Here is a 25,975-nt window from a genome sequence, read left to right on the forward strand (position 1 = left end):
CACAACCAGACTGATGTAGGTCGTAGGTCTAATACTGTCATGGTCCATGTTTTCAGGGCAGCACTTCATGCAGAACAGTCCAACAGTGAGTATTCGGCAAACATTAAATTAAATATAATAAATATATGAAATATATTGTTGTAAAATATTAACTTAGCTATTATGCTGGTATGATAGTGTTCAGTATACTGTGTCGTAAAGTGCTATACGAACCATATCTGTTTTGAGAGGACTTTTGGAAATGTGTATTACAGGGACTGGAGCAGTTCTGTGTCCCACCTTTTGGTCTTTATAATGGGCCATTTCACACCTGCGTCTGACGTTACTTCAAGACATTCTGAATAACAATCCAAATATCTGTCATGTGGTGTCATATTAACATTAATAATGTATAAGGAATAGAATAATACCTAAAGTAAAAAAACATATTTTTCCAGTTTTTTTAATGACATTTCTACACTATGTGGTTGAAATATCACTGACATTTTGAAAATGATGATAATGCCCTTTTTGTGAAAAAAAAAAAATATATACACTGCTGACATGCACATTTGTGGCCTGCTGGAGGTCATTTTGCAGGGCTCTGGCAGTGCTCCTCCTGCTCAAAGGCGGAGGTAGCGGTCCTGCTGCTGGGTTGTTGCCCTCCTACGGCCTCCTCCACGTCTCCTGATGTACTGGCCTGTCTCCTGGTAGCGCCTCCATGCTCTGGACACTACGCTGACAGACACAGCAAACCTTTTTGCCACAGCTCGCATTGATGTGCCATCCTGGATGAGCTGCACTACCTGAGCCGCTTGTGTGGGTTGTAGACTCCGTCTCATGCTACCACTAGAGTGAAAGCACCGCCAGCGTTCAAAAGTGACCAAAACATCAGCCAGGAAGCATAGGAACTGAGAAGTGGTCTGTGGTCACCACCTGCAGAATCACTCCTTTATTGAGGGTGTCTTGCTAATTGCCTTTAATTTCCACCTTTTGTCTATTCCATTTGCACAACAGCATGTGAAATTTATTGTCAATCAGTGTTGCTTCCTAAGTGGACAGTTTGATTTCACAGAAGTGTGATTGACTTGGAGTTATATTGTGTTGTTTAAGTGTTCCCTTTATTTTTTTGAGCAGTGTATATATGGATTTTCAGCCTGTTGGAGTTTTATGCATAGATCATGACATCACAATCTGATCTGATTACAGGTTGTTATGAATAAAACGTCACAATAAGGTGCAAAGCATTCAATTTCCCTGCTTGGGGGCAAGGAGACCCACCAGCTCCTTTAAAACCCTTGACAACTACGTGCCGTTTTCAAGGGACTGTAAAACAGAACTATCCATTTCCAGTGACGTCATCAGAGTTATACAGAAAGTAACTGCATGCTTTTTACGACCAGGAAACATCCTTTCAGAGACATGAGGGTAGCCTCACAATAGCTGCCAATATTGGCCACCATAAATTGGATATCTGAGGGATATAATTAAGCATTAAGTAAGCATTTCACTGTAAGGTCTACGCCTGCTGTGTTCGGCGCATGTGACAAATGGAAATTTGTCATTTGGTGTGGAGTCCAAATTGGAGATTTTTGGTTTCAACCGCCATGTCTTTGTGAGACGTGGTGTGGGTGAACGGATGATCCCTGCATGTGTATTTCCCACCGTAAAGCATGGAGGAGGTGTTATGGTGTGGGGGTGCTTTGCTGGTGACACTATGTGTGATTTATTTAGAATTCAAGGGACACTTAACCAGCATGGCTACCACAGCAATATGCCATCCCATCTGGTTTTGGCATAGTGGGACTATCATTTGTTTTTCAACTGGACAACAGGACAATGACCCACCTTCAGGCTGTGTAAGGGCTATTTTACCAAGGAGAGTGATGGAGTGCTGCATCAGATGACCTGGCCTCCACAATCCCCCGACCTCAACCCAATTGAGATGGTTTGGCTTGATTCGGATCACAGAGTGAAGGAAAAGCAGCCAACAATACTCAGCATATGTGGGAACTCCTTCAAGACTGTTGGAAAAGCATTCCAGGTGAAGCTGGTTGAGAGAATGCCACGAGTGTGCAAAGCTGTCATCAAGGCAAAGCAAAGGGTGGCTATTTGAAGAATCTCAAATATAAAATATATTTTGATTTGTTTAATACTTTTTTGGTTACTACTTGATTCCATATGTGTTATTTCATAGTTGTGATGTCTTCACTATTATTCTACAATGTAGACCGGCAGTGTATGCTTTTCATCGTAACAGCAAAGTAATTCAGTTTTTGAATTACCTGTAATAATTCTGAAAGCCAAAAAGCTTCAAAATCGTGGTAGATTGTCCTAAATCTTGTACCATTTTTCTAGAATGATTTCACTCCACAGTATTCAAATAGCACAACACCCCACATGTAAATAGGTGAGGCAAAGCAATCATTTAGCAAACGAGTACCTTATACGCTAACTCTACACCTATATAACACCTATTCTGTTATTTCCTTTGGCAATTGACAGCCCCAAACACTCATCACCTAGAGAACAACACTGAAAAAGGACACACTCTATAACCGCGTCGGTCTAGGCAGATTACCATAGACTGGATGATCCTTTCCCAATACTAACCGTAACCACTAGAAGTAAAAATGTGTCGTCCAACATAATGTCAAAGTAAATAGGCTTATAACTATTTTCCATTTTCAACATTTTTATTGACAAAACCAATCAATGTATTTGCATTGTTATGAATAGATCATTTGATCATCTGTTTTATGAAAAACATTTATATTAAATCATTTTTTATATTTTTAAATGTTTTCTTCTTCTATGAATCTAAATAACATGAGCATTGATTGACAGACATTGCTTTAGAAGGATTTTGAACTTTGGTGACCACTTCAATGACACAATAGTAACTATATAAGATCCTCCTGGAGTAAAATTTTAATTGAAAAAGCAAATGAAAGCAGATACTAGTAAAGTAAAGCATTGTCCTTCAGACCTGGTAATGCTGTAAAGGTCTACCAAAGTCTATGACAGGGGTGGCCAACCATCCTCCTGAAGAGCTACAGGTCCTTCAAGGTTTTGCTCTTGCCCTGCTCTAATACACCTGATTCTACTAATCAGCTGCTCATCCGAACCCAGATGTGTTAGAGCAGGGTTGCAGCAAAAACCTGACTACCCAGTAGCTTTGCAGGTGAAGGGTTGGTCATCACTGGTCTATCACATGGACATTAACAGGAAGGAATTCTGGATCCAACACGAGTCTGGTAACTACTTATCTCTAAGTAGCAGGAGCATAGGCCTACATCTCTATCTCACAGATGAAGGGCAAGTACATGGTGCATGGGGCGTCGTACCAGCTGCTCACCGCCTTGCGCTCCAGCTTGCGCGTCTTCACGATGTAGCCACAGTCTTCGTCAATGTGGTTGTTGGGCTCGCCCTCCTCCCAAAAGCTACACAGGGAGAAAAATGGTTTCATTATAAAAAAAAACACACACAAATTCAACCAAACATCTCTTGGTATAATGTATATCATATACAAACAACATATATACACTACCGTTCAAAAGTTTGGGGTCACTTAGAAACGTCCTTGTTATTGAAAGAAAAGCAATTTTTTTGTCCATTAAAATAACATCAAATTGATCAGAAATACAGTGTAGACATTGCTAATGTTGTAAATGACTATTGTAGCTGGAAACAGCGGATTATACATGGAATATCTACATAGGCCCATTATCAGCAACCATCACTCCTGTGTTCCAATGGCACGTTGTGTTAGCTAATCCAAGTTTATCATTTTGAAAGGTTAATTGATCATTAGAAAACCCTTTTGCAATTATGTTAGCACAGCTGAAAACTGTTGTACTGATTAAAGAAGCAATAAAACTGTCCTTCTTTAGACTAGTTGAGTATCTGGAGCGTCAGCATTTGTGGGTTCGATTATAGGCTCAAAATGGCAAGAAACAAAGGACTTCCTTCTGAAACTCGTCAGTCTACTCTTGTTCTGAGAAATGAAGGCTATTCCATGCGAGAAATTGCCAAGAAATGCTAATGTTCTTCAAGCACTCCACAAATTTCTTGTTAACAAACCATAGTTTTGGCAAGTCGGTTAGGACATCTACTTTGTGCAAGTCATTTTTCCAACAATTGTTTACAGACAGATTATTTCACTTATAATTCACTGTATCACAATTCCAGTGGGTCAGAAGTTTACATACACTAACTTGACTGTGCCTTTAAACAGCTTGGAAAATTACAGAAAATTATGTCATGGCTTTAGAAGCTTCTGATAAGTTATGTCAATTAGCCTGAGTCAATTGGAAGTGTACCTGTGGATGTATTTCAAGGCCAACCTTCAAACTCATTGCCTCTTTGCTGACATCATGGGAAAAATCAAAAGAAATCAGCCAAGACCTCAGAAAAGAAATTGTAGACCTCCACAAGTCTGGTTCTGTCACGCCCTGGTCTTAGCATTCTTTGTTTTCTTTATTATTTTAGTTAGGTCATGGTGTGACATGGGGAATGTTTGTGTTTTGTCATTTTGGGTGGTTATATGGTAAAGGGGGTGTTGGGTGTAGTGTATGAGTTTGTGTTGAGTGAATGTTTCTAGGTATGTCTATGGTTGAGTGAATGTGTCTAGGTATGTCTATGGTTGCCTGAGTGGTTCTCAATCAGAGACAGATGTCTTTCATTTGTCTCTGATTGGGAGCCATATTTAAGGCAGCCATGGGCATCATGCATTTGTGGGTAATTGTCTATGTCTAAGTGTTTAGTGTCAGCACTTATGTTTGATTAGCTTCACGGTCATCTGTTTTGTTGTTTTGTTTAGTTGTATAGTGTTCGTGTCGTTTTCGTCTTCTTTCTTTAATAAAGAAGATGTACCTTCCACACGCTGCATTTTGTTCCTCACTCTCTTCGAAAGACAATCGTGACAGAATTACCCACCAATGCGGGATTAAGCAGCGTGATAAGCGGCAACAGGAGCAGCGCAAGGAGGAATGGCAATGGGAGCGTAATCTGGACTACACTACGTGGGAGGAGATCGACAGGTGGGCGATCGACCCAGGGCGAGTGCCGAAGCCCGTCTGGGATTCTCTGGCGCAGTGCGAGGAGGGATACCGGCGAATGGAGGCAGCACGACGACGCGGTAGGAAGCCTGTGAGTCAACCCAAAAAATTTATTGGGGGGGGGCTTAGAGGTAGTGGGCTGAGGGCAGGTAGGAGACCTGCGCCCACTTCCCAGGCTAACCATGGAGAGCGGGAGTACTATTATTCTGACTTGTGGAAGACTACCCGAAACGTTTGACCCAAGTTAAACAATTTAAAGGCAATGCTACCAAATACTAATTGAGTGTATGTAAACTTCTGATTCACTGGGAATGTGATGAAAGAAATAAAAGCTGAAATATATAATTCTCTCTACTATTATTCTGACATTTCACATTCTTAAAATAAAGTGGTGATCCTAACTGACCTAAGACAGAACATTTTTTACTAGGATTAAATGTCAGGAATTGTGAAAAACTGAGTTTAAATGTATTTGGCTAAGGTGTATGTAATCTTCCGACTTCAACTGTATATATTTATGTGTGTGCGTGTTGTTTCACTAGAATAGCTGTTGGCCATTTGTGTGCGCTACTGAACTGGGTTATCTGCAGTGCCTCTACAGGTCTCTCTTTGTCTCAATGAGACAAACCGCTATAAAGAAAGGTTAGATAAAAACCCTTGCATCATGTACAATAATGTACCATATTCTTCACTCTGTCACTGCCGTCTTAATTGCAGCAGTAGTAAGGAAAGACGAAGCAGTGGAATATGTAAAAAAATATATATATATTAAGAAAAGAGGAAGAATAAAAGGAAGAAATGCTGAAGAATGGGAAGGAGGATAAGATAAGCAAAAAAGAGGAAGGAGAAGGTAATCTGAAGCAACACAAAAAATGATATCCTTTGAAAACACATTAAGAATGAGGAAGAGAGATCATATGATGACGACCAGACTGACACAAATTTGAAGGAGGGAAGAAGAACTTGGAGAAAACAAGGGATGTTATGGCCCCATGAGGAAAGGAAACTGGGCCAAAGGGGAAAGGTTCTCTTTCAAAGTATGCATACCAAAACATACCAGTAAATGTGTGTATACACAGACTGTCCTATATTACTGAAGATCAATACTGTTGCTGCCTGATCACACAGCCCCAGAGGTCAGTGTCCATATGAACTAGATCTAGGGTGACAACAAGCTATAGTAAGTTAGTAGCTGTTTCTGCTTTCGGAGTGGCTGCAGATCCATATTTTCTGGACCTTTCTCTCCGGGGACTAAAGGCCCCAAAGCCTCTGCGCATGTGCAGGATGCTCTACTTGCGAGCGTAAATGGAACGTAATTCCCCTTTGATGCAATTTTTTCTTGTGTATTCTGACCTTGAATTTAAGCATGACAATAACACTTGCCCCCCCCATCTCCCAATACACATGTAAATATTGGACTATAAATTATACTCTTGCTAAAATGTGTATTCTATTCTACTGCCATTTACTTTATGTTTCTATTCTCATCTTTTATTATTTCTTATTGCTGCATTGTCGAGAAAGAACCTGCTAGTAAGACATTTCCTTGGAGGATGTACACCATGCCTATCCCATACATATGACTAATACAACTTGAAACTATTCACTCGGGGTGGAGATCAAAGAAATGAAGATGTGGCGAAGTGTGTCTACTTAATTCCCTCGTAACTCCACCCCCTTTACACTTAATTAAACAATGAATAACGTTAAGTAACCTGTTGGTCCCATGCGGAGCAACTTTATTTTTTATGATAGAAATAACAATTCTCCATGAACTGTAATTTACAAATTGATAAGAGGCTGAGCTATTGATAGGAGCTAGGTAAATGAGTAAGTCGTTTGGATAAGGTGATTGTAAATATAAATTATAATTGTTTTTGATCTATTTCACCTTATGATCGCTGGAGACAAATGTGAAACTAGTCATATGGCAGCAAACTGAAGCATATCAACCATTTTTCTCTCATGCGGCCACAACTAAACAGCGTGCACTACTAGGCAAAATATCTGTTTTGATTGAAACAAAACACAGGTATGCTATAGTTTGTTAACACTATCTGCAAAAAAATATTTGCTCACTGTACAGAATTCGAAACACTGTACATAACTAAGAAGAGTATCATTTGAAATCAAATGGTTTGGCGTGCAGATGCTGCATGGACGTTCCACCGGTAAAGCTTAGAGAATTATCATACACGATTGACAGTGAGAAATGTGAAGGGAGGGTGACCACAAAAAAAATGATGTGTAAAGTAGAGGTAAAGAAAGACATGCGCGAAACGTGATACAGATCTTTCAAGGGGATTCAGGGGGGCGGGGCGGGGGGGGTACAAGGCGGTTATATATATCCGGAGCCGCAGCCTTCTCTTTTTCTCTCTACCTGAGCTATAGAACCCATAGAAATAGAACAACTAGAATGGTCATTGCCATTCAAGTCAATGCTCTGTGATGGGTGGACCGGTGGCCATATTGTGTGTACCCATAGGAGTAAAGCAGGAAGCCATTTTATTTCTAGGGTCCGAACAGTAGTTTGTAATAGCCTATTTATCCTGCGTGTAGATCCATTGGGTTACACATTTTAGTTATTTTTCTGTTTTATATTATTTCTTTATGGGGCACAAAAAGCAGTCATACATTTCACAAGTTTATTTTAAGTACAGTCAATTAGTTATCCATCTTGGTATAGTTAGGATAGTCCACTTAATAGGTTAAGTGGATGGAAAAACAAATAGGAATATCACACGCCTGATGAAAAACAGTCAAATGTACCATAACGTATTTATCTCAGATACAGATGGAAAACATAATGTAGAAACATAAATCTAATAATAACATATACCGTTTAGCAGATGCCTTTATCCAAAGCGACTTGGATACATTTGTGTGGATGTTGTAACGGTTTTGACTTTAGGTTATTTCTAGGGGTGCCAGGTAGGTTGAGCCTACCAGAGAAAGCATTGGTTTCTCCTTTTAGTTTGGGAGGGAATGAGTCCCATCTGGTCCGTCAAGTCACACCAATACAAAGGACTTATTAAAAGTAAGGATGGAAATATACTTTTCATAAACCCCTTAAAACATTGGAAAGAACTTCAAACAAGTGTATTCTTTTGCGTGGTTGTATTAACAACATAAATGATCACACCCAACAATATAACAATTAATGCACCTATGTTCCTTTAGAAATGTCCTGTACCTCGGGCATAAAAAGAGTCCAGCCCGGTAAATAAGTTCAGTGACTCAAGTGACCTTAGTCGCAACGTTTGTCCGTAGCGTAAACCCAGTATATTCATACACTCAAAATAACACTTATTTTGCAACACAACTATAAAGCGTATCAAAGATTAACCAAAGAATAATACGTCCTCACAACTACATAAATCACAGTATATATCACCCCAAACAAATGAAATACCGTGTACAAAAAGTTGTAGTCAGTCGGTCAGTCAGACAATCCGCCAACAGATCTCCAGCGGAGAAAAGGCCACGAAAACCAACGGAGAGTTGTAGTCCACAGACGCACAGAGTGGATCCAATCCTGGGTAAACTCGCTTTAAGGCTACAAAACACACTGTAAGGCAACAAAACAAACGTAATGGCGAAGCTTCATGAACTGAAGGTAGTACACATCCTCATTCATGTCTCAATCACAACTTCAACTTTGCGCAGCTGATGCTGGCTATTTAATGGGGAATTAAAGGGGAAGCGCCCTATTAGAAGGAGAAGCACTGAGACGGTTCAGAAATATTCAGGGCCGTCACACACCCCCTCCCCTGGAAAAAGCCGACCATTGCCCGGGAAGGCACATCTTGGTCGGGGAAACCGAGAAAGGTCTCATCACTTTCCTCTACAAACATTTTCCTTACTTTTTGGAGCTCACGCTCCTCAGCTGAGGGGTCACAGGCATTAAGGCGTGAGACTTCTGGGTCTGGGAATCCGAGAAAAGTCTCCTCACTTTCCTCTTCAAAGATCTCCAGGACCTTGCGGCGCTCAATCTCCTCCAATTCCTTAGCCGAGGGGTAACAGGCCTTAAGGCGTGAGACATGGACAACGCGCATATCTTCACCTGTGTCCTCTTTCACCACTCGGTAGTTCAAAAGGGCCCATCTGCTCCACAATCCTATATGGTCCTTGCCATTTAGGAGCGAGCTTGGCCGAGAAGAATTGTTCAGCTTTCGAGTAAGGATGAGAGCGAAGCCACACCCGATCACGAAGCTGGAACTGCATGTCTCGTCTGTTCTTATCATAATTTCTCTTCTGCTTGAGTCGAGCCTGGATCATGTTCTTCGAGACAAGAGCTCTCAAGTCGTGGAGATGGACTACCTGGTCATAGCAAGCAGCGTCTGGAGTAAGCTGCTGGGGCTGTAGCACCATATCCAAGGGTCCTCTGAGGGGACGACTTAGGTTCAGCTCGGCAGGTGTGACTCCAGTGGATTCTTGCACAGCAGAATTCAGGGCAAATCGAAACTCGTGAAGGTGCTTGTCCCAGTGTTTGTGCTGGGTCCCTACATAGGAAGCAACCATTGTCTTCAAGGTTCGATTTACTCTCTCAGTGAGGTTGGTCTGTGGGTGATAGAAGTTGACCACGGCCTGTCTCAGGTTCCATCTTTGGCAGGTCTCCTCAAAGAGATCAGAGACAAATTGGGAACCTCGATCAGACAGGATGTAATCAGGCACTCCCCAGCGAGTCAGGATCTCTTTCGTAAGGATGTTAGAGACTGTCCTTGCTGTGGCCTGACGCAGGGCAAAGAGCTCCACCCACTTGGAATAGTAATCAACAAAAACAAGCATATACACATTCTGATTGGAGCTTCTAGGAAATGGACCCATCAAATCCACTCCTAACATTTCCCAAGGTCGGGTAACCACCGTTTGCTGCAACTTGCCAGCAGGTTTTCTACCTTCTGGTTTGTACATTTGACAAACCTGGCAGTTTCGGATGTGTGACTTCACATCCATGCTCAGATGTGGCCAGTACAGTAATGCTTGCAACCGTTTGTATGTTTTGAACCTGCCCAAATGACCAGCTAATGGGTCTTCATGGAAATGTTGAAGCAATTGAAGGCGTAGAGTTTCAGGTATGTACATTTGGTAGAGTGTTCTGTGAGGTAGTTGTACAACTCGGTAGACTTTGTCTTCAATGATGGTCAGCTTTGTGGTAGGGTTGACCATCTTTTCTCCATCTTCCAGGATAGTCTGGTACAAAGCCTGTACTTCTGGATCAGCCTGTTGGGCTTTCCAAATGACCTCATCAGAGATGGGAAAGTCAGTTTTGGGTGAGTCTCGACTGCTAGACAGGACAGTAGCACATGTAAGATGAGGGCCACCATTATCACAAGCAGGAGCTCTGGATAAGGCATCTGGAACAGTGTTGTATTTTCCTTTCCTGTATTCTACTGCAAAGGTGAACTCTTGCAACCGTAGAGCCCATCTGATGAGCCTGGTGCTTGGTTTGTTGGTCTTGAACACCCACACAAGGGAGGAATGGTCAGTGACCACAGTGAAGTGTCTTCCCTCCAGGTAGTACCTCCACTTTTCCAAAGCCCAGACAACTGCAAGGCACTCTTGCTCGGTTGTGGAGTAGTTCCGTTCTGCTCCATTCAATGTCCGACTGGCGAACGCTAGCACGTCTTCAGTACCAAGTCCAGTCTGTTGGACTAGGACAGCACCAAGTCCAACATCACTTGCATCAGTGTAAACAACAAAAGGGCAATCAAAGTTGGGATGACCCAAAATGGGAGGTGTGACGAGGTGTCGTTTCAGGGTTTCAAAGGAGGTCTGGCACTCTGCCGTCCATCGGAATTTCGCTCCTTTTCGCTTCAACGCGTTGAGGGGTTCTGCCACCTGGGAGAAGTTCCACACAAACCGATGGTACCATCCAGCCATCCCAAGGAACCGTTGAAGGGCCTTGAGTGTGGTTGGCACAGGGAAGTCTTGTACAGCCTTGGTCTTTTCAGGATCCACATGAATGCCGTCAAAAGACACAATATGGCCAAGGAACTTCAGGGAGGTTTGGCAGAAGTGGCTCTTCTTCATATTCAATGTCAGACCAGCTTCTCTTAGCTTGTCCAACACTGCTTGAAGATCTTGAAAGTGTTGTTCTCTGTTCTGGGAGTAGATAATTATATCGTCCAGGTAGACGAAACAGATCTTCCCTTTGAGCTCACCTAACGCAATCTCCATGAGTCTTTGGAAAGTGGCAGGTGCATTCTTTAATCCAAAAGGCATCACCTTAAAGGAAAACAAGCCCTCAGCACAGACAAAAGCAGTCTTGTCCTTGCTTTCCTGGTCCATCTCAACCTGCCAATAGCCACTATTGAGGTCAAGGGTAGTGAACACAACAGCACCAGACAATGACTCCAGGATCTCGTGGATGGTGGGAAGAGGATAGGCATCAGTCTGGGAAACATTGTTGGTCTTCCTATAGTCCACACAAAATCTAAGACCACCGGTCTTTTTTGGAATGAGGACAACAGGAGCAGCCCAGGGAGAGGAGGAACGTTCTATTATATCTTGTGTCAACATATCATTAATGAGTCCCTTTTGGATTATTAGCGTCGCTGGGGACAAACGATATGGCTTTTGCTTGATCGGCATTTCCTGTGTAAGGAATATTTTGTGCTTCAGGAGTCCGGTGCGTCCTAGCTTTGAAGTACACACATCAGCATTATTCTGCAGCTGTTCCAACAGCCTTAACTCCTCTGGCTGTTCCAGCTGAGCTCTTCTTACAGCCTGTAAAAGGAGATCATCAGAAGGATTACCCAGGGTTAGTCGTATCGGAGCAACGGCAGAGAAGACTGCCACACATCTTTCCAGATACATTAGCGGATCAGGACTGTCATCCTTTTTCCCCAAAGGTGGGAAATTGCAATTTAATGGGCATCGCTCCCACATGACGTCTACTCAAATCACCATGAACAAAAGAGCTAGGAGGGATTGAGGAAGTAGAGGGTGAGGGAGTTATCGGACCATGAAAATGAACACCAGGATGCATGGTGGATTGCATCCTGCAAGGGGTGGCTGCATCATGGCCTTGTCTTGGCTGTTCTGAGGTGCCCGCTTGGCCCTCAGTGGTCTGAACAGAAGTGGACACAAGAGAAGCTCTGTGCAAGGAGTTGTGCCTAATGGAGGCCATGTCAACAGACACATCATCCAACATTTTAACACAATTAGAGAGCGCTGTCTGCAAGTGGTCTACAGTGTTAACCAGGGGAGAAAATACAGAATTGACGTCCTTGAGGACCTCAGTGTGATGATGTTGCAGGCGCCACTGGAGAGTGGCAGTGAGTTGGCTTTGTTGGTAGTCAAACTGCCTGTCCATGGCACCAGTAATTTCCTGTCTTCCACTCTCACTGAGCTCTGTCAGCGTGTGAGTTAGAGTGCTCAGTGAGTTTCTGAATTCCATGGCACCCTGTTGTTGCTCTTCACTCAGACATTTGAATTTATGGTGGATTAGAGTTTGGAGGTGTTGTTGAGTCCGACGAATATCAAGGATGTCACCTTGAAGTTGTAAGACTACAACCTCTGGAGATAAACCAGACAATGGAGGAAGGTTGGGTGTCAGAGGGAGGGCTAGCTCAGTACTTTCACACAGATCCATGTCAATAAGTGAGTTACTAGTTAGACCTCCTGTGGCCTGGGGTCCAGACCGAGCATTCAGATTCCCAGGGTTCTGGCCCAAATCAACTCCTTTATTTCCATTCACATTATGATTTGTATTGTTGGCTCGGTAGTCAGAATGACCCTGTGTATTCCCATTGACAGGTAGGATATGGATGAGCACATTTTCTTGGGGTGAATCCATTATTTTAATTCCACACAAAAGATTTGCTTTGGTTAGTTCTCAATGTTGAGGTCCCATCTGGGGTGCCATTTTTTTATGTAACGGTTTTGACTTTAGGTTATTTCTAGGGGTGCCAGGTAGGTTGAGCCTACCAGAGAAAGCATTGGTTTCTCCTTTTAGTTTGGGAGGGAATGAGTCCCATCTGGTCCGTCAAGTCACACCAATACAAAGGACTTATTAAAAGTAAGAATGGAAATATACTTTTCATAAACCCCTTAAAACATTGGAAAGAACTTCAAACAAGTGTATTCTTTTGCGTGGTTGTATTAACAACATAAATGATCACACCCAACAATATAACAATTAATGCACCTATGTTCCTTTAGAAATGTCCTGTACCTCGGGCATAAAAAGAGTCCAGCCCGGTAAATAAGTTCAGTGACTCAAGTGACCTTAGTCGCAACGTTTGTCCGTAGCGTAAACCCAGTATATTCATACACTCAAAATAACACTTATTTTGCAACACAACTATAAAGCGTATCAAAGATTAACCAAAGAATAATACGTCCTCACAACTACATAAATCACAGTATATATCACCCCAAACAAATGAAATACCGTGTACAAAAAGTTGTAGTCAGTCGGTCAGTCAGACAATCCGCCAACAGATCTCCAGCGGAGAAAAGGCCACGAAAACCAACGGAGAGTTGTAGTCCACAGACGCACAGAGTGGATCCAATCCTGGGTAAACTCGCTTTAAGGCTACAAAACACACTGTAAGGCAACAAAACAAACGTAATGGCGAAGCTTCATGAACTGAAGGTAGTACACATCCTCATTCATGTCTCAATCACAACTTCACCTTTGCGCAGCTGATGCTGGCTATTTAATGGGGAATTAAAGGGGAAGCGCCCTATTAGAAGGAGAAGCGCTGAGACGGTTCAGAAATATTCAGGGCCGTCACAATGTGTGGATACATTTTAAGGTGGTCCCGGAATTCAAACCTACTAGCGTTGCAAGTGCCATTCTCTACCAAATGAGCTACGGAGGACCACAGAATGAACGAAAAACTGAAAAAAGTGTAAGTATATATATATTTTTTAAATGAATACAGTATAATGACTAATTTGTAAAAGATTATAGCCAACTACATTATGGGCCAGTTTCACAGACCCAGTTTAAGTAAATCCAGGTGAAGGCTTACAGTTGAAGGCTTAATTCTGGTTCATAAAACAAGAACTTTGTTGGTAAACTATTGAATCTTAAATAATTTAAGCCATGTCTATGAAGCCAAATTATTATTATTAGCATTTATTATATCTATATATCAATATAATCCTGGGGTAGACTATTTAACTCAACACAGCATTACACGTTTCAATATACCAATGCATAAGTCTCGATGTCACACACCTGATTGATTGTTTCATCCACACAACTTTGACAACCTTACAGCCTGTTGAGCCTTGAGACAAATATCAGCAGCCCTCTGTCTGAAAACAGACTGACCAATACCCAGGTTTACAGTGGTGCCGAACGTGTACAGAGAGAGGACTGTGTAGAAGATATTTCTATTATTGTCAAAAGTTGGAAAGAAAAAGTCCTTGAAGATATAAAAGATGAACCACAGAAAGCAAATGACGTAGAGAATTCCCTGCAGGATCCCAGTAATGGTGGCCCTCATCTGGCTGCGCAGACGGGGTGAGGAGAAGGGGCTGCCGCTCTCTTTCATGCTCTTCATGTGTCTGTGCAGGTAGCGCACAGTGGCACAGCTCGACCCAACTACCACACAGAGTCCAAAAAAGATGTATAGAATTTTCAAAACAAGACGTGTCCTCTCAGTGTAGAACAGGGCATTTGGAGAGGCAGGCGCGGTGCTGTTCATTGATGTGTACGTGCTGTTCATTGATGTGTACGTGCTGTTCATTGATGTGTACGTGCTGTTCATTGATGTGTACGTGCTGTTAGCATTTCCAGAGACTTTGTTGAGTAAATCAACTATTGCTGGAATATGAAGAGAAATGTCAAACAAAAACAAGACCCTGTTGATAAACAGGACCCAGTAAATGATGATTTTGATGTTCCTCTTCACCCAGGTGAAGAGAGCTCGCTGAGCAGGGACGATCTGGGTGTAGTAGAAGAAATTCAGCCAAACGGAGGTTGTCATACTAGTGGGGAAAATGTACTCCACCAGCATATTAGCAGCAAGCCTCAGCTTCAGATGTTCCGTGAAGAGGAAATATTTCATCGCAATAACAGAGACCAAGAAAACAATGGTGCAGCAAACCAAAGATTCCAGTAGTGTCTTCATAGGCTGTTTGAGTCCCCCTCTGCCTCGCTGAGGGCAGAGCAGGCAGAAGGCAAAAAATACGTTTGCAAATACGCTGATTGCAATGAAAGTCACATTGACTCGGACAAATGCCAGGTTGTCCATCCCGATGTCAGAACTGCAGGAGCAGTACAAGACACGGTTTATGCTTGCAGTGATATCTTGTCATTAGATCTCTAGAAGCTCAAATGCCGCATTTGCATTGAACATGAGGAAACTAGGTCTAATAAGCTGCAAGTTACATTAGCCCAAAATGAGAATGCAAATATAGAACATTGACAACATTGGGGAGGAGGGGTTGGGCTGCAAGTATTTGACAAACCCACTGAAATTGAACATTTCATCTTGAATGAAAGTTGTGCTGGGGTGGGGGGTGGGGGGGGGCTATTCTTGGCCCAGAAGTTCCATAGGTGCATCCCGGCTATCTTTCTAAGGCTGTGAACCTTAGGCAGCATGTTGATAGTCTCATAACAGTATACATACTCTCTAGTAATCTTCTGGATGACTCAGAGCATACAGAAGGCAAAACATGAATTTGTCAGAAAGCTATAACACCAAAATGTCACAGTTACAGCATATAAACAGGCGGAGTCATCCATTGCGATCCTGTCCATCAATGCAAATTGCAGGTGCTCAACTGCAGACGTGTAATGATGGACAACCAAATGGGTAGGGCCTACAGAATAGCACACGCCTGGGTATGAAAAACACAGTCAAATGAGCCATAAGCTGTTTGCATCACAGGTACCAACTGCGAAAACATAGGACTAAGTAAACAACAAAAATGTGAAAAACAACATTAATATGCTAATTTGTACAAGATAAAGCAGGTTCTCATTTTATATTAGGGCCACAGACCCACATTAAACAGGTGTAGCTGAATCCTGGTTTACAGACTTATCTCCGTGCTGTTGGGCTGTTTGTTGCTACTTGGCTATCTGCCAAACTTTTCGTTTTGAACTTTTAATACATTTACCAATGTCTTAGTATTTTTTCTTCGCTCAACTTTTTCATTCAACTTTCACCCTGGACACTTTATCTGGACATGGTTCTACAGGACCTCCACCAGCCGGAAAAGCTAAGTAGTAACATTAACATGAACACTATGCGCACAGAACCCCCCCCCCCCCCCCAACCGTTGTCGCTCATCTAGCCGACAGAAACGTTCAACATGAGAGGATGGCTTTCACTTCAGCTGTGAGGAATTCATGAACTTCTTCGATGAAAAGATCATAATCATTAGAAAGCAAATGATGGACTCTTCTTTGAATCTGCGTATTTCTCCAAAGCTCAGTTGTCCTGAGTCTGCACAGAACTTCCAGGACCTAGGATCAATGGACACTCAAGTTGTTTAATCCTGTATCTCTTGACACTGGACACTATTCAAACTAAACTACTGAAAGAGCAGCTTCCTGTGCTTGGCCCTTCTATGTTGAACATAATAAATGGCTCCCTATCCACCAGATGTGCAACAAACCCACTAAAAGTGGCAGTAATAAAACCTCTCTTGAAAAAGCCAAAGCTTGACCCGGAAATGTAAAAAACTATCGGCCTATATTGAATCTCCCATTCCTCTCAAACAATTTTTAAAAAGCTGTAGCGCAGCAACTCACTGCCTTCCTGAAGACAAACAATGTATACGAAATGCTTCAGTCTGGTTTTAGACCCCATCATAGCACTGAGACTGCACTAGTGAAGGTGGTAAATGACCTTTTAATGGCGTCAGACCAAGGCTCTGCATCTGTCCTCGTGCTCCTAGACCTGCTTTTGACACCATTGATCACCACATTATTTTGGAGATATTAGAAAACGGAATTGGTCTACATGGACAAGTTCTTGCCTGGTTTAGATCTTATCTCTCGGAAAGATATTAGTTGGTCTCTGTGGATGGTTTGTCCTCTGACAAATCAATTGTAAGTTTCGGCATTCCTCAAGGTTCCGTTTTAGGACCACTATTGTTTTCACTATATATTCTACTTCTTGGTGATGTCATTCGGAAACACAATGTCAACTTTCACGACACACAGCTGTACACACAGCTTAACATTTCGATGAAACATGGTGAAGCTCCAAAATTGCCTACCTTGGAAGTGGGAGCGGATGGCAGCAATTTTTAAAACTTTTAATCCATGCTATTGTTACTTCTAGATTAGACAACTGCAATGCTCTACTCTCCGTCTACCCGGATAAAGCACTAAATAAACTTCAGTTAGTGCTAAACATGGTTGAATCTTTAATAGAACCCCCAAGAATTACCATATTACTCCAGTGCTAACCTCTCTACACTGGCTTCCTGTTAAGGCAAGGGCTGATTTCAAGGTTTTACTGCTAACCTACAAATCATTACATGGGCTACCTATCTCTCCGATTTGGTCCTGCTGTACATACCTACACGTACAGATATGGTCACAAGATGCAGGCCTCCATATTGTCCCTAGAATTTCTACACAAACAGCTGGAGGCAGGGATTTCTCTTATAGAGCTCAATATTTATGGAATGGTCTGCCTATCCATGTGAGAGACACAGACTCGGTCTCGACCTTTAAGTCTTTACTACTCTTCAGTAGGTCCTGTGATTGAGTGTAGTCTGACGTAGGGGTGCAAAGGTGAACGGCAAGGCACTGGAGCGACGAACTGCTCTTACTGTCTCTGCCTGGCCGGCTCCCCTCTCTCCACTGGGAATCTCTGCCTCTGACACTATTACGGGGGCTGAGTCACTTGCTTACTAGTGCTCTTCCATGCCGTCCATAGGAGGGGTGCATCACTTGAGTGGGTTGAGTCACAGACGAGATCTTCATGTCTGGTTTTTGGTTTTGCGTCCCCTTCAGGCTTGTGCGGTGGAGGAGATCTCTGTGGTCTATACTCAGCCTTGTCTCAGAGTAGTAAGTTTGTGGTCTGTTGATATCCCTCTAGTGGTGTGGGGGCTGTACTGTGGCAAAGTGGGTGGGGTTATATCCTGCCTGGTTGGTCCTGTCCGGGGGTATCGTTGGATGGGGCCACAGTGTCCCCCAACCCACCCCTGTCTCAGCCTCCAGTATCTATGCTGCAATATTCTATCTCTGCTGCTATTGGACCAGGTCTCTCTTGGAAAAGAGATGTTATCTCAATGAGAAAAAACCTGTATAAATAAAGGTAAAATAAAAAATGTGCTGGGGGGCTAGGGTCAGTTTGTTATATCTGGTGTAATTTTCCTGTCTTATCCGGTGTCCTGTGTGAATTTAAGTATGCTCCCTCTAATTCTCTCTCTCTCCCTCTCTCCCTCTCCACTCGGAGGACCTGAGCCCTAGTATCATGCCTCAGGACTACCTGGCCTGATGACTCCTGGCTGTCCCCAGTTCACCTGGTCGTGCTGCTGCTCCAGTTTCAACTGTTCTGAAGGCGGCTATGGACGTGCTACCTTGTCCCAGATCTGCTGTTTTCGACTCTCTCTCTCTCTCTCTCTCTCTACCGCACCTGCTGTTTCGATCTCTGAATGCTTGCCTATGAAAAGCCAACTGACATTTACTCCTGAGGTACTCCTGAGGTACTGACCTGTTGCACCCTCTACAACCACTGCTGGTTATCTATGAATGTTTGAACTTTTTGAAGAACAATCTGGCCTTAATAGCCATGTACTCTTATAATCTCCACCCGGCACAGCCAGAAGAGGACTGGCCACCCCTCAGAGCCTGGTTCCTCTCTAGGTTTCATCCTAGGTTTTGGCCTTTCTATGGAGTTTTTCCTAGCCATCGTGATTCTACATTTGTATTTCTTGCTGTTTGGGGTTTTAGGCTGGGTTTCTGTGTAGCACTTTGTGACATTTACTGATGTAAAAAGGGCTTTATAAATACATTTGATTGATTGATGGATTAATGAACATCACATAATTGTGGTTTACATGCTTAGTCAGACCCATGGTCTGTGATTCAATATTTTTTTAATGAGCCACCACAGTCCAGGGATAATAGGCCACGTGTATGAAGCCAATCATTTAGTGTTGATTGAATCCAATATAATCCTGGGGTAGATTTAGGGCTCTACTCAACCAGATCCGCTTTAGCAGACATCGGCATAGCGGTTGTTTTGGCGGTGTCGGAACTGCTTTAGCTGTCCTGGCATTATACCTAAAGCAGGCATTGCTATTGGCTGCAGGGAGTTACATGAACAGAAATCCCATGCAGCCTTGTTTACAAGTTGGAACACTAGAATGTGAGATGTAATCTACACCTCCATTATGATGATAGAAACCCTTATTATTTTATTTCAGGTATTTTCAATTTGAGCGTCAATATTTCTATACAGCCTGCACTTTCTCGCTCTGAACTTCTAATGTGAGTAGGGTGGGTGTGACTTGTGACAATGATAGCAAGAGCAGCCATATGACGGCTCCAACGCAGTTCTACCTCTGACACTCCGCCAGAACATCCCGCTGTGCGGGTGTCTGCTATCGCCAGTTAACGCCTGATCTGATTGAATCGAGGCCTTAATCTGCATCCACGAAACCCGCCCACATTTTTTGTTGTAGCCCAAGCAAAGCCAAAAACTTACCCCCCGACCAATTTGGTTCCATCAACCCAAAGCCAGTCTGCCTCAGTCGTCTCGTCACTGATTCCAAACCAGTAGGCATTCCAGTGGCCCCGAGGTAACTGGTTCCACAGAAACGTCTATAGCAGGAGACATGATTACATTGGCATGTGACAATGTCTATAGCAGGAGACATGATTACATTGGAATGTGACAATGTCTATAGCAGGAGACATGATTACATTGGAATGTGACAATGTCTATAGCAGGAGACATGATTACATTGGGATGTGAATGATGACGTCTATAACAGGAGACAAGATTACATTGGGATGTGAATGATGACGTCTATAACAGGAGACATGATTACATTGGGATGTGAATGATGACGTCTATAACAGGAGACAAGATTACATTGGGATGTGAATGATGACGTCTATAACAGGAGACATGATTACATTGGGATGTGAATGATGACGTCTATAACAGGAGACAAGATTACATTGGGATGTGAATGATGACGTCTATAACAGGAGACGTGATTACATTGGGATGTGAATGATGACGTCTATAACAGGAGATATGATTACATTGGGATGTGAATGATGACGTCTATAACAGGAGACATGATTACATTGGGATGTGAATGATGATGCATACAACAGGAGACATGATTAAAGAACATTCCCTCAACTATTCCATTCTAGCAGGAGAAATTGGTTTAGACTATTATCATGAACCCCAATACTCTCTTGTTGACATTGGACTTTACCTTCACTATTTATTGGTTATTTCCAGCCTTGCCAGATATTTGAGAAAATCAAGTGTCTAATCCACCACATCCCTCCTCCTCTACTCTCTTTCCCTCGCTCTGTTTCCCACCCTCCTTCTTTCTCCCTTTTCATACCTCTCTTTCCATCTTTAACTCCACCCCCTTCTCCCCTTCTCTCTCTTCTCTCTCTTCCCCCATCCCTGCCTCTCTCTCCCCCCTCTCTCACCTGTTCCTCAGCAGTGTGTATGATAGCCAGGTGTCCTCCTTTCTCCTTGCACCAGGTCTGACTGTATGGCCAGCTCATACCCCTGCTGGAGATGTAGTAGCAGCTTCTGTTGAACACCAGCCAGTCCGGAGGACAGGTTAGTGGGGTTGAAGGGGGCAATGGGGTTGACGTAGGTGACAGTGGAGATGGGAGTAATGGGGGTGATGTTTGCTCTGGTTCTGTCATACACAGCAGAAGGTAGGATTTAGATCGACAGCAAATGTTTGATTTACTTCAGCATCATGTCACGCAGGGGCGCAACTTTGGTTTTAAAAGTGGAGGGGACATATATGGGATCAATATCATACCAAAGTTATTCGCAAATGTAAATCACCAATCCACAAATGTAAATTTCCACAAATGTAAATCACCAATCAACAAATGTAAATCACTTTACACTAATGCAATTCACTATCCACAAACAAACACCTTTTGATTTGTATTTGTAAATTGAGGGCCTTAAGTAAAATCACTGCCATAAAGATTTTCACATAGGAGAGATATGCGCAAACATGACAGATCTGGCAAACCTGCAGCTCCATATTTGGAAGCGCTTAGGTCACCTGACTTTTGGCAGGGATTTGACGACAAGAAAAATACAAGAAGTTCTCACGCGTAGACAAGAAGTTCTCACACATAGAAAAAGGTTCTCACGGTAGAAAGCGATTTGTAGTCGTAGAAAAAAGGCTTGTACCCATAGAATGCGATTTCTATAAATTGCTGGCAGCCTCTCGTTCGGCCATATTGATGCCTGCCTTTCAAGGCTGCAGAAATGTATAGTTTGGTAACCATAATATGTTAACCATATGTGTAGCCATAGTATGTCCAACGTAAATAATCGAAACCCTTGCCCTGGTTTACTTTATATTTGCAACACTATTGTGGTGTATTTACATTTTTGGAAAGTGATTTACATTTGTGAATAGTAATTTACATTTGTGGATTGGTGATTTACATTTTTGAAAAGTGATTTATATTTGTGGATTGGTGATTTACATTTGCGAAGACATTTGGCATGATAGTGAGCCCATAGACAACTTTTTATTTTATTTTTATCCAGTCGGATAAACACTCCAAACAGCCTACCCAACTGCTCGGAGGAGTCCGCATGGTCCTAAAGCACACCTTTGCCTCGTTTTGAATCACATTCCAATGATAAAACTGGGGGGAAATGCAATTTCAGAATGTGGGGGGGGCATGTCCCCTCGTCCCCAATGAAAGTTGCACCCCTGATGTCATGACACACACACACACACACACACACACACACACACACTGCTGACCTGATTTGGCCAACCTAGCCAGAAGTTCATCTCTCTCCTTCACAAGGTCTTCTTTCTCCATCTTCAATTTGCTCAGGGCTTCAGTCAGGGTGGTCACATTGGTGGTCTGCCTCTGCATCTGGATTTGACCACCAGAGTCATTCTGAGGCAGAGGAGCCTGATGCTCATTGCGCAAGCTCTGATAAAGGTTCTTATCTGAGAGGAAGACAAGAAGCAGGGGACTTCAGTCCAAAGCATCCAGGAAAAACAACAAGTCTTTAAAGAATGGAAGGCAAAGACAAAGTATAAGATGAGTGTAGGGCAGATGTGGCGAGGTTCTTTTGATAAGGCTAGTTGAACTTGGCAGCCATAAGTCATAGGAAGGTATCCCCATAGAACAAAACAAGCAAATGTCTATTCATTAATGAGCTGAGTATGAAATCGTCAACTGCGGCCCTAAGATTTGTTCAGGATAAGATTTGTTCAGGAGCAACGATGACTCAACACCACTTTTTGACCTCTGACGTTGCCAGTGTGCAAGTAGAGTTTCATATCAGTTGTTTTATGCAGGTTGCATTTACTGGGATGACACATGTACTGGAGACATAAAATCTGATTTTAAAATTAACCTTAACCACACTGCCAACCTTATGACTAACCCTTGGGACCGTTGAGATTTGGGAAATAAATGACACAACACAAATAAGTATCTGGTAGCACTTACACTTTGTTGGCTGGGGAAGACATGTTTCACAATGTAATTACCTGACAGCCCCACACACTGCATTCAGATACCATGAGTCACCCCCCCCCCCCCTTATTGGGACACTACGGTACATCTGGAAGTGGTTTATGGAGGCAGCACTGAAGCGACGTTGTGTTGTGGTTGTGTGTTTGAGTACTCACAGTGGGTGCTCACAGCGATGACGGACAGCAACAGGACAGCGCAGAGTGTGGCCAAGCAGCCCGTGGCTAGCCTGTAGGGCCCTTGGCCACTCTGTCTGGAGCCTGCTCTCAGTGAGGGAACAGACACTGTTATGGAGGACACAGAGAAGCACATGACACCAGTGTATTGAGCTAGGTTTCAGTTGAAAATGTTGGTGCTAATTGCCCTGTATGCAGTTTTGGGGGGGCTTTTGTGCACCGGAAACACTTGATGGCACAGTCAGATACTATACTACAGCCTACTGTCTGCAGGTTGGGGATGGACAACATGCTTACACCGAAATCGTCTCCGAATTTCAACTAATCCTACAGACAAATAACCATTTATGTGTTTAGATGTTTTTTTTGTAGACTTCATGAATCATTATACAAAGTATGGAAAATAAGTAGAAAATCAAAAACAGTTAAGTATAATTGAAAGAGAGGTGCTATGACATGCCATGGCAAGTCTAAATACACTGAGTATACAAAACTGACTTATGATTCCTTATGATTCCTTATTGATATCACTTGTTAAATCCACTTCAAATCAGTGTAGATGAAGGGGAGGAGACAAGTTAAAGAAGGATTTTTAAGCCTTGAGACAATTGAGACATGGATTGTGTATGTGTGCCATTGAGAGGGTGAATGGGCAAGACAAAATATTTAAGTGCATTTGAATGGGGTATGGTAGTAGGTGCCAGGTGCACTAAAACGACGTTGGGGGCAGTTTATGGTAGAGAAATCAACATAAAATAATCTGGCAACAGCTCTGGTGGACATTCCTGCAGTCAGCGTGCCAATTGCATGCTCCCTCAAAACTTGAGACACTTATGGCATTGTGTTGTGTGACAAAACATTTTAAAGTGGCCTTTTATTGTCACCAGCACAAGGTGCACCTGTGTATAGGCTGCCTTAGACTTGGAATCATTGGCCACTTTAATAATGGAACACTAATCACTTTAATAATGTTTAAATAATGTTTACATAATGCTTTACTTATCTCAAATGAATATATGTATTCTATTCTACTGTATTTTAGTCAATGCCACTCTGACATTGCTCAATCTATTATTTATATAATTCATATTTCCATTATTTTACTTGTAGATTTGTTTGTATTGTTGTGAATTGTTAGATACTACTGCACTGTTGGAGTTAGGAACACAAGCATTTCACTACACCCGCAATAACATCTGCTAAATATGTGCATGTGACCAATAAAATTTGATTTGGTATTTTATTAGGATTCCCATTAGCTGTTGCAAAAGCAGCAGCTACTCTTCCTGGGGTCCACACAAAACATGAAACATAATACAGAATGACATAATACAGAACAACATTGACAAGAACAGAACTACGTACATTTTTATAGAGGCACACGTAGCCTACATATCAATGCATACACACACACACTATCTTGGTCAAATAGGGGAGAGGCGTTGTGCCGCGAGGTGTTGCGTTATCTGTTTTTTGAAACCAGGTTTGCTGTTTATTTGAGCAATATGAGATGGAAGGAAGTTCAATGCAATAAGGGTTCTATATAATACTGTACATTTTCTTGAAATTGTTCTTGATTTTGGGACTATGAAAAGACCCCAGGTGGCATGTCTGGTGGAATAAGTTGACTATGCAAACAATTTGGGATTTTCAACACATGAATGTTTCTTATAAAAATAAGAAGTGATGCAGTCAGTCTTTCCTCAACTCTTAGGCAAGAGAGACTGGCATGCATAGTATTTATATCAGCCCTCTGATAAAATTTAGAGCAAAACGTGCCGCTCTGTTCTGGGCCAGCTGCAGCTTAAATAGGGCTTTCATTGCAGCACTGGACCACACGACTGGACAATAATCAAGATTAGACTAAACTAGAGCCTGCAGGACTTGCTTTTTGGAGTGTGGTGTCAAAAAAGCTGAGCATTTCTTTATTACGGCTAGACCTCTCCCCATATTTGCAACCATTGAATCTATATGTTTTGACAATGACAATTTACAATCTAAGGTAACGCCAAGTAATTTAGTCTCCTCAACTTGTTCAACAGCCACACCATTCATTACCGAATTCAGCTGAGGTCTAGCACGTAAGGAATGACTTGTACCAAATACAATGCTCTTAGTTTTAGAGATTAACTTATATGGTGATCGCATCTAAACTTTCATTGTATTACACGGAACCCAAACCGGCTGCGGACCTGTGCCATCGTGCGCTAACGTGCATAAATTTATATTGCCTCCCCACACCAAACGCGATCACGACACGCAGGTTAAAATATCAAAAGAAACTCTGAACCAATGACATTAATTTGGGGACAGGTCGAAAAGCATTAAACATGTATGGCAATTTAGCTAGCTAGCTTGCACTTGCTAGCTAACGTTAATTTGTCCTATTTAGCTAGCTTGCTGTTGCTAGCTAATTTGTCCTGGGATATAAACATTGAGTTTTTATTTTACCTGAAATGCACAAGGACCTATACTCCGACAATTAATCCACACATAAAACGGCCAACCGAATAGTTTCTAGTCATCTCTCCTCCTTCCAGGCTTTTTCATCTTTGAACTTACATGGTGATCGCATCTAAACTTTCATAGTATTACCACGACAACCGGCAACAAAGTTCGTCTTTCAATCACCCACGTGGGTATAACCAATGAGGAGATGGCACGTGGGTACCTGCTTCTATAAACCAATGAGTAGATGACTTTCAGCGCGATCTGCGTCAGAAATAGGAACGACTTCAATTTTAGCCCTGGGCATCGCAGACGCTCGTTAGCGCACGCAAGCAGTGTGGGTGCAATAATTGAATAACATGGATTTCTAAATTTATTTTGCGACGCTCGCGCACGCGAAGTGTCCAGTCTGGTCAGCATGTAAAGCTAACTATTAAAAATCCGCTATGTTGTTCTCGGTAACGGCCGGACGGCTGGGATGAAAGGCGGGGAATGTGTTGTGTACCTCCAATGAAGTTGATTTGCAAATTTTAATCAACATTGATGTCATGTTGGCTTAGATATGATGGTAGGGGGATTTTCATGTAACATTGAACTTCAACCAATGCATAGAGTATTGTGGGGGCGACTGCATTTTTTATGTGGTTTTCACA

General features: G+C 42.5%; 1 protein-coding gene and 1 long non-coding RNA gene across 2 annotated transcripts in view; one reads left to right on the top strand and one right to left on the bottom strand.

Annotated features, from left to right (window-relative positions):
* LOC129819721 (uncharacterized) lies at positions 1-2,779 on the top strand. Its single transcript, XR_008754112.1, has 2 exons — positions 1-85; positions 568-2,779. It is a non-coding gene; the product is annotated as an uncharacterized LOC129819721 (long non-coding RNA).
* Positions 2,657-25,975, bottom strand: part of zgc:174904 (uncharacterized protein LOC564690 homolog) — a 25,770-nt gene continuing 2,451 nt past the window's right edge. The window contains exons 2-6 of the mRNA XM_055876250.1: positions 22,857-22,982; positions 21,972-22,166; positions 20,650-20,867; positions 19,676-19,791; positions 2,657-3,422 (exon numbers count right to left, since the gene is read on the bottom strand). Of these exons, the coding sequence (XP_055732225.1) occupies positions 3,272-3,422; positions 19,676-19,791; positions 20,650-20,867; positions 21,972-22,166; positions 22,857-22,982 (806 nt within the window). The 3' untranslated portion in view covers positions 2,657-3,271. The remainder of the gene's footprint in view (positions 3,423-19,675; positions 19,792-20,649; positions 20,868-21,971; positions 22,167-22,856; positions 22,983-25,975) is intronic.

Source organism: Salvelinus fontinalis, chromosome 22, assembly GCF_029448725.1.
Source record: "Salvelinus fontinalis isolate EN_2023a chromosome 22, ASM2944872v1, whole genome shotgun sequence".
In the NCBI taxonomy this organism is placed as follows: Eukaryota; Metazoa; Chordata; class Actinopteri; order Salmoniformes; family Salmonidae; genus Salvelinus; species Salvelinus fontinalis.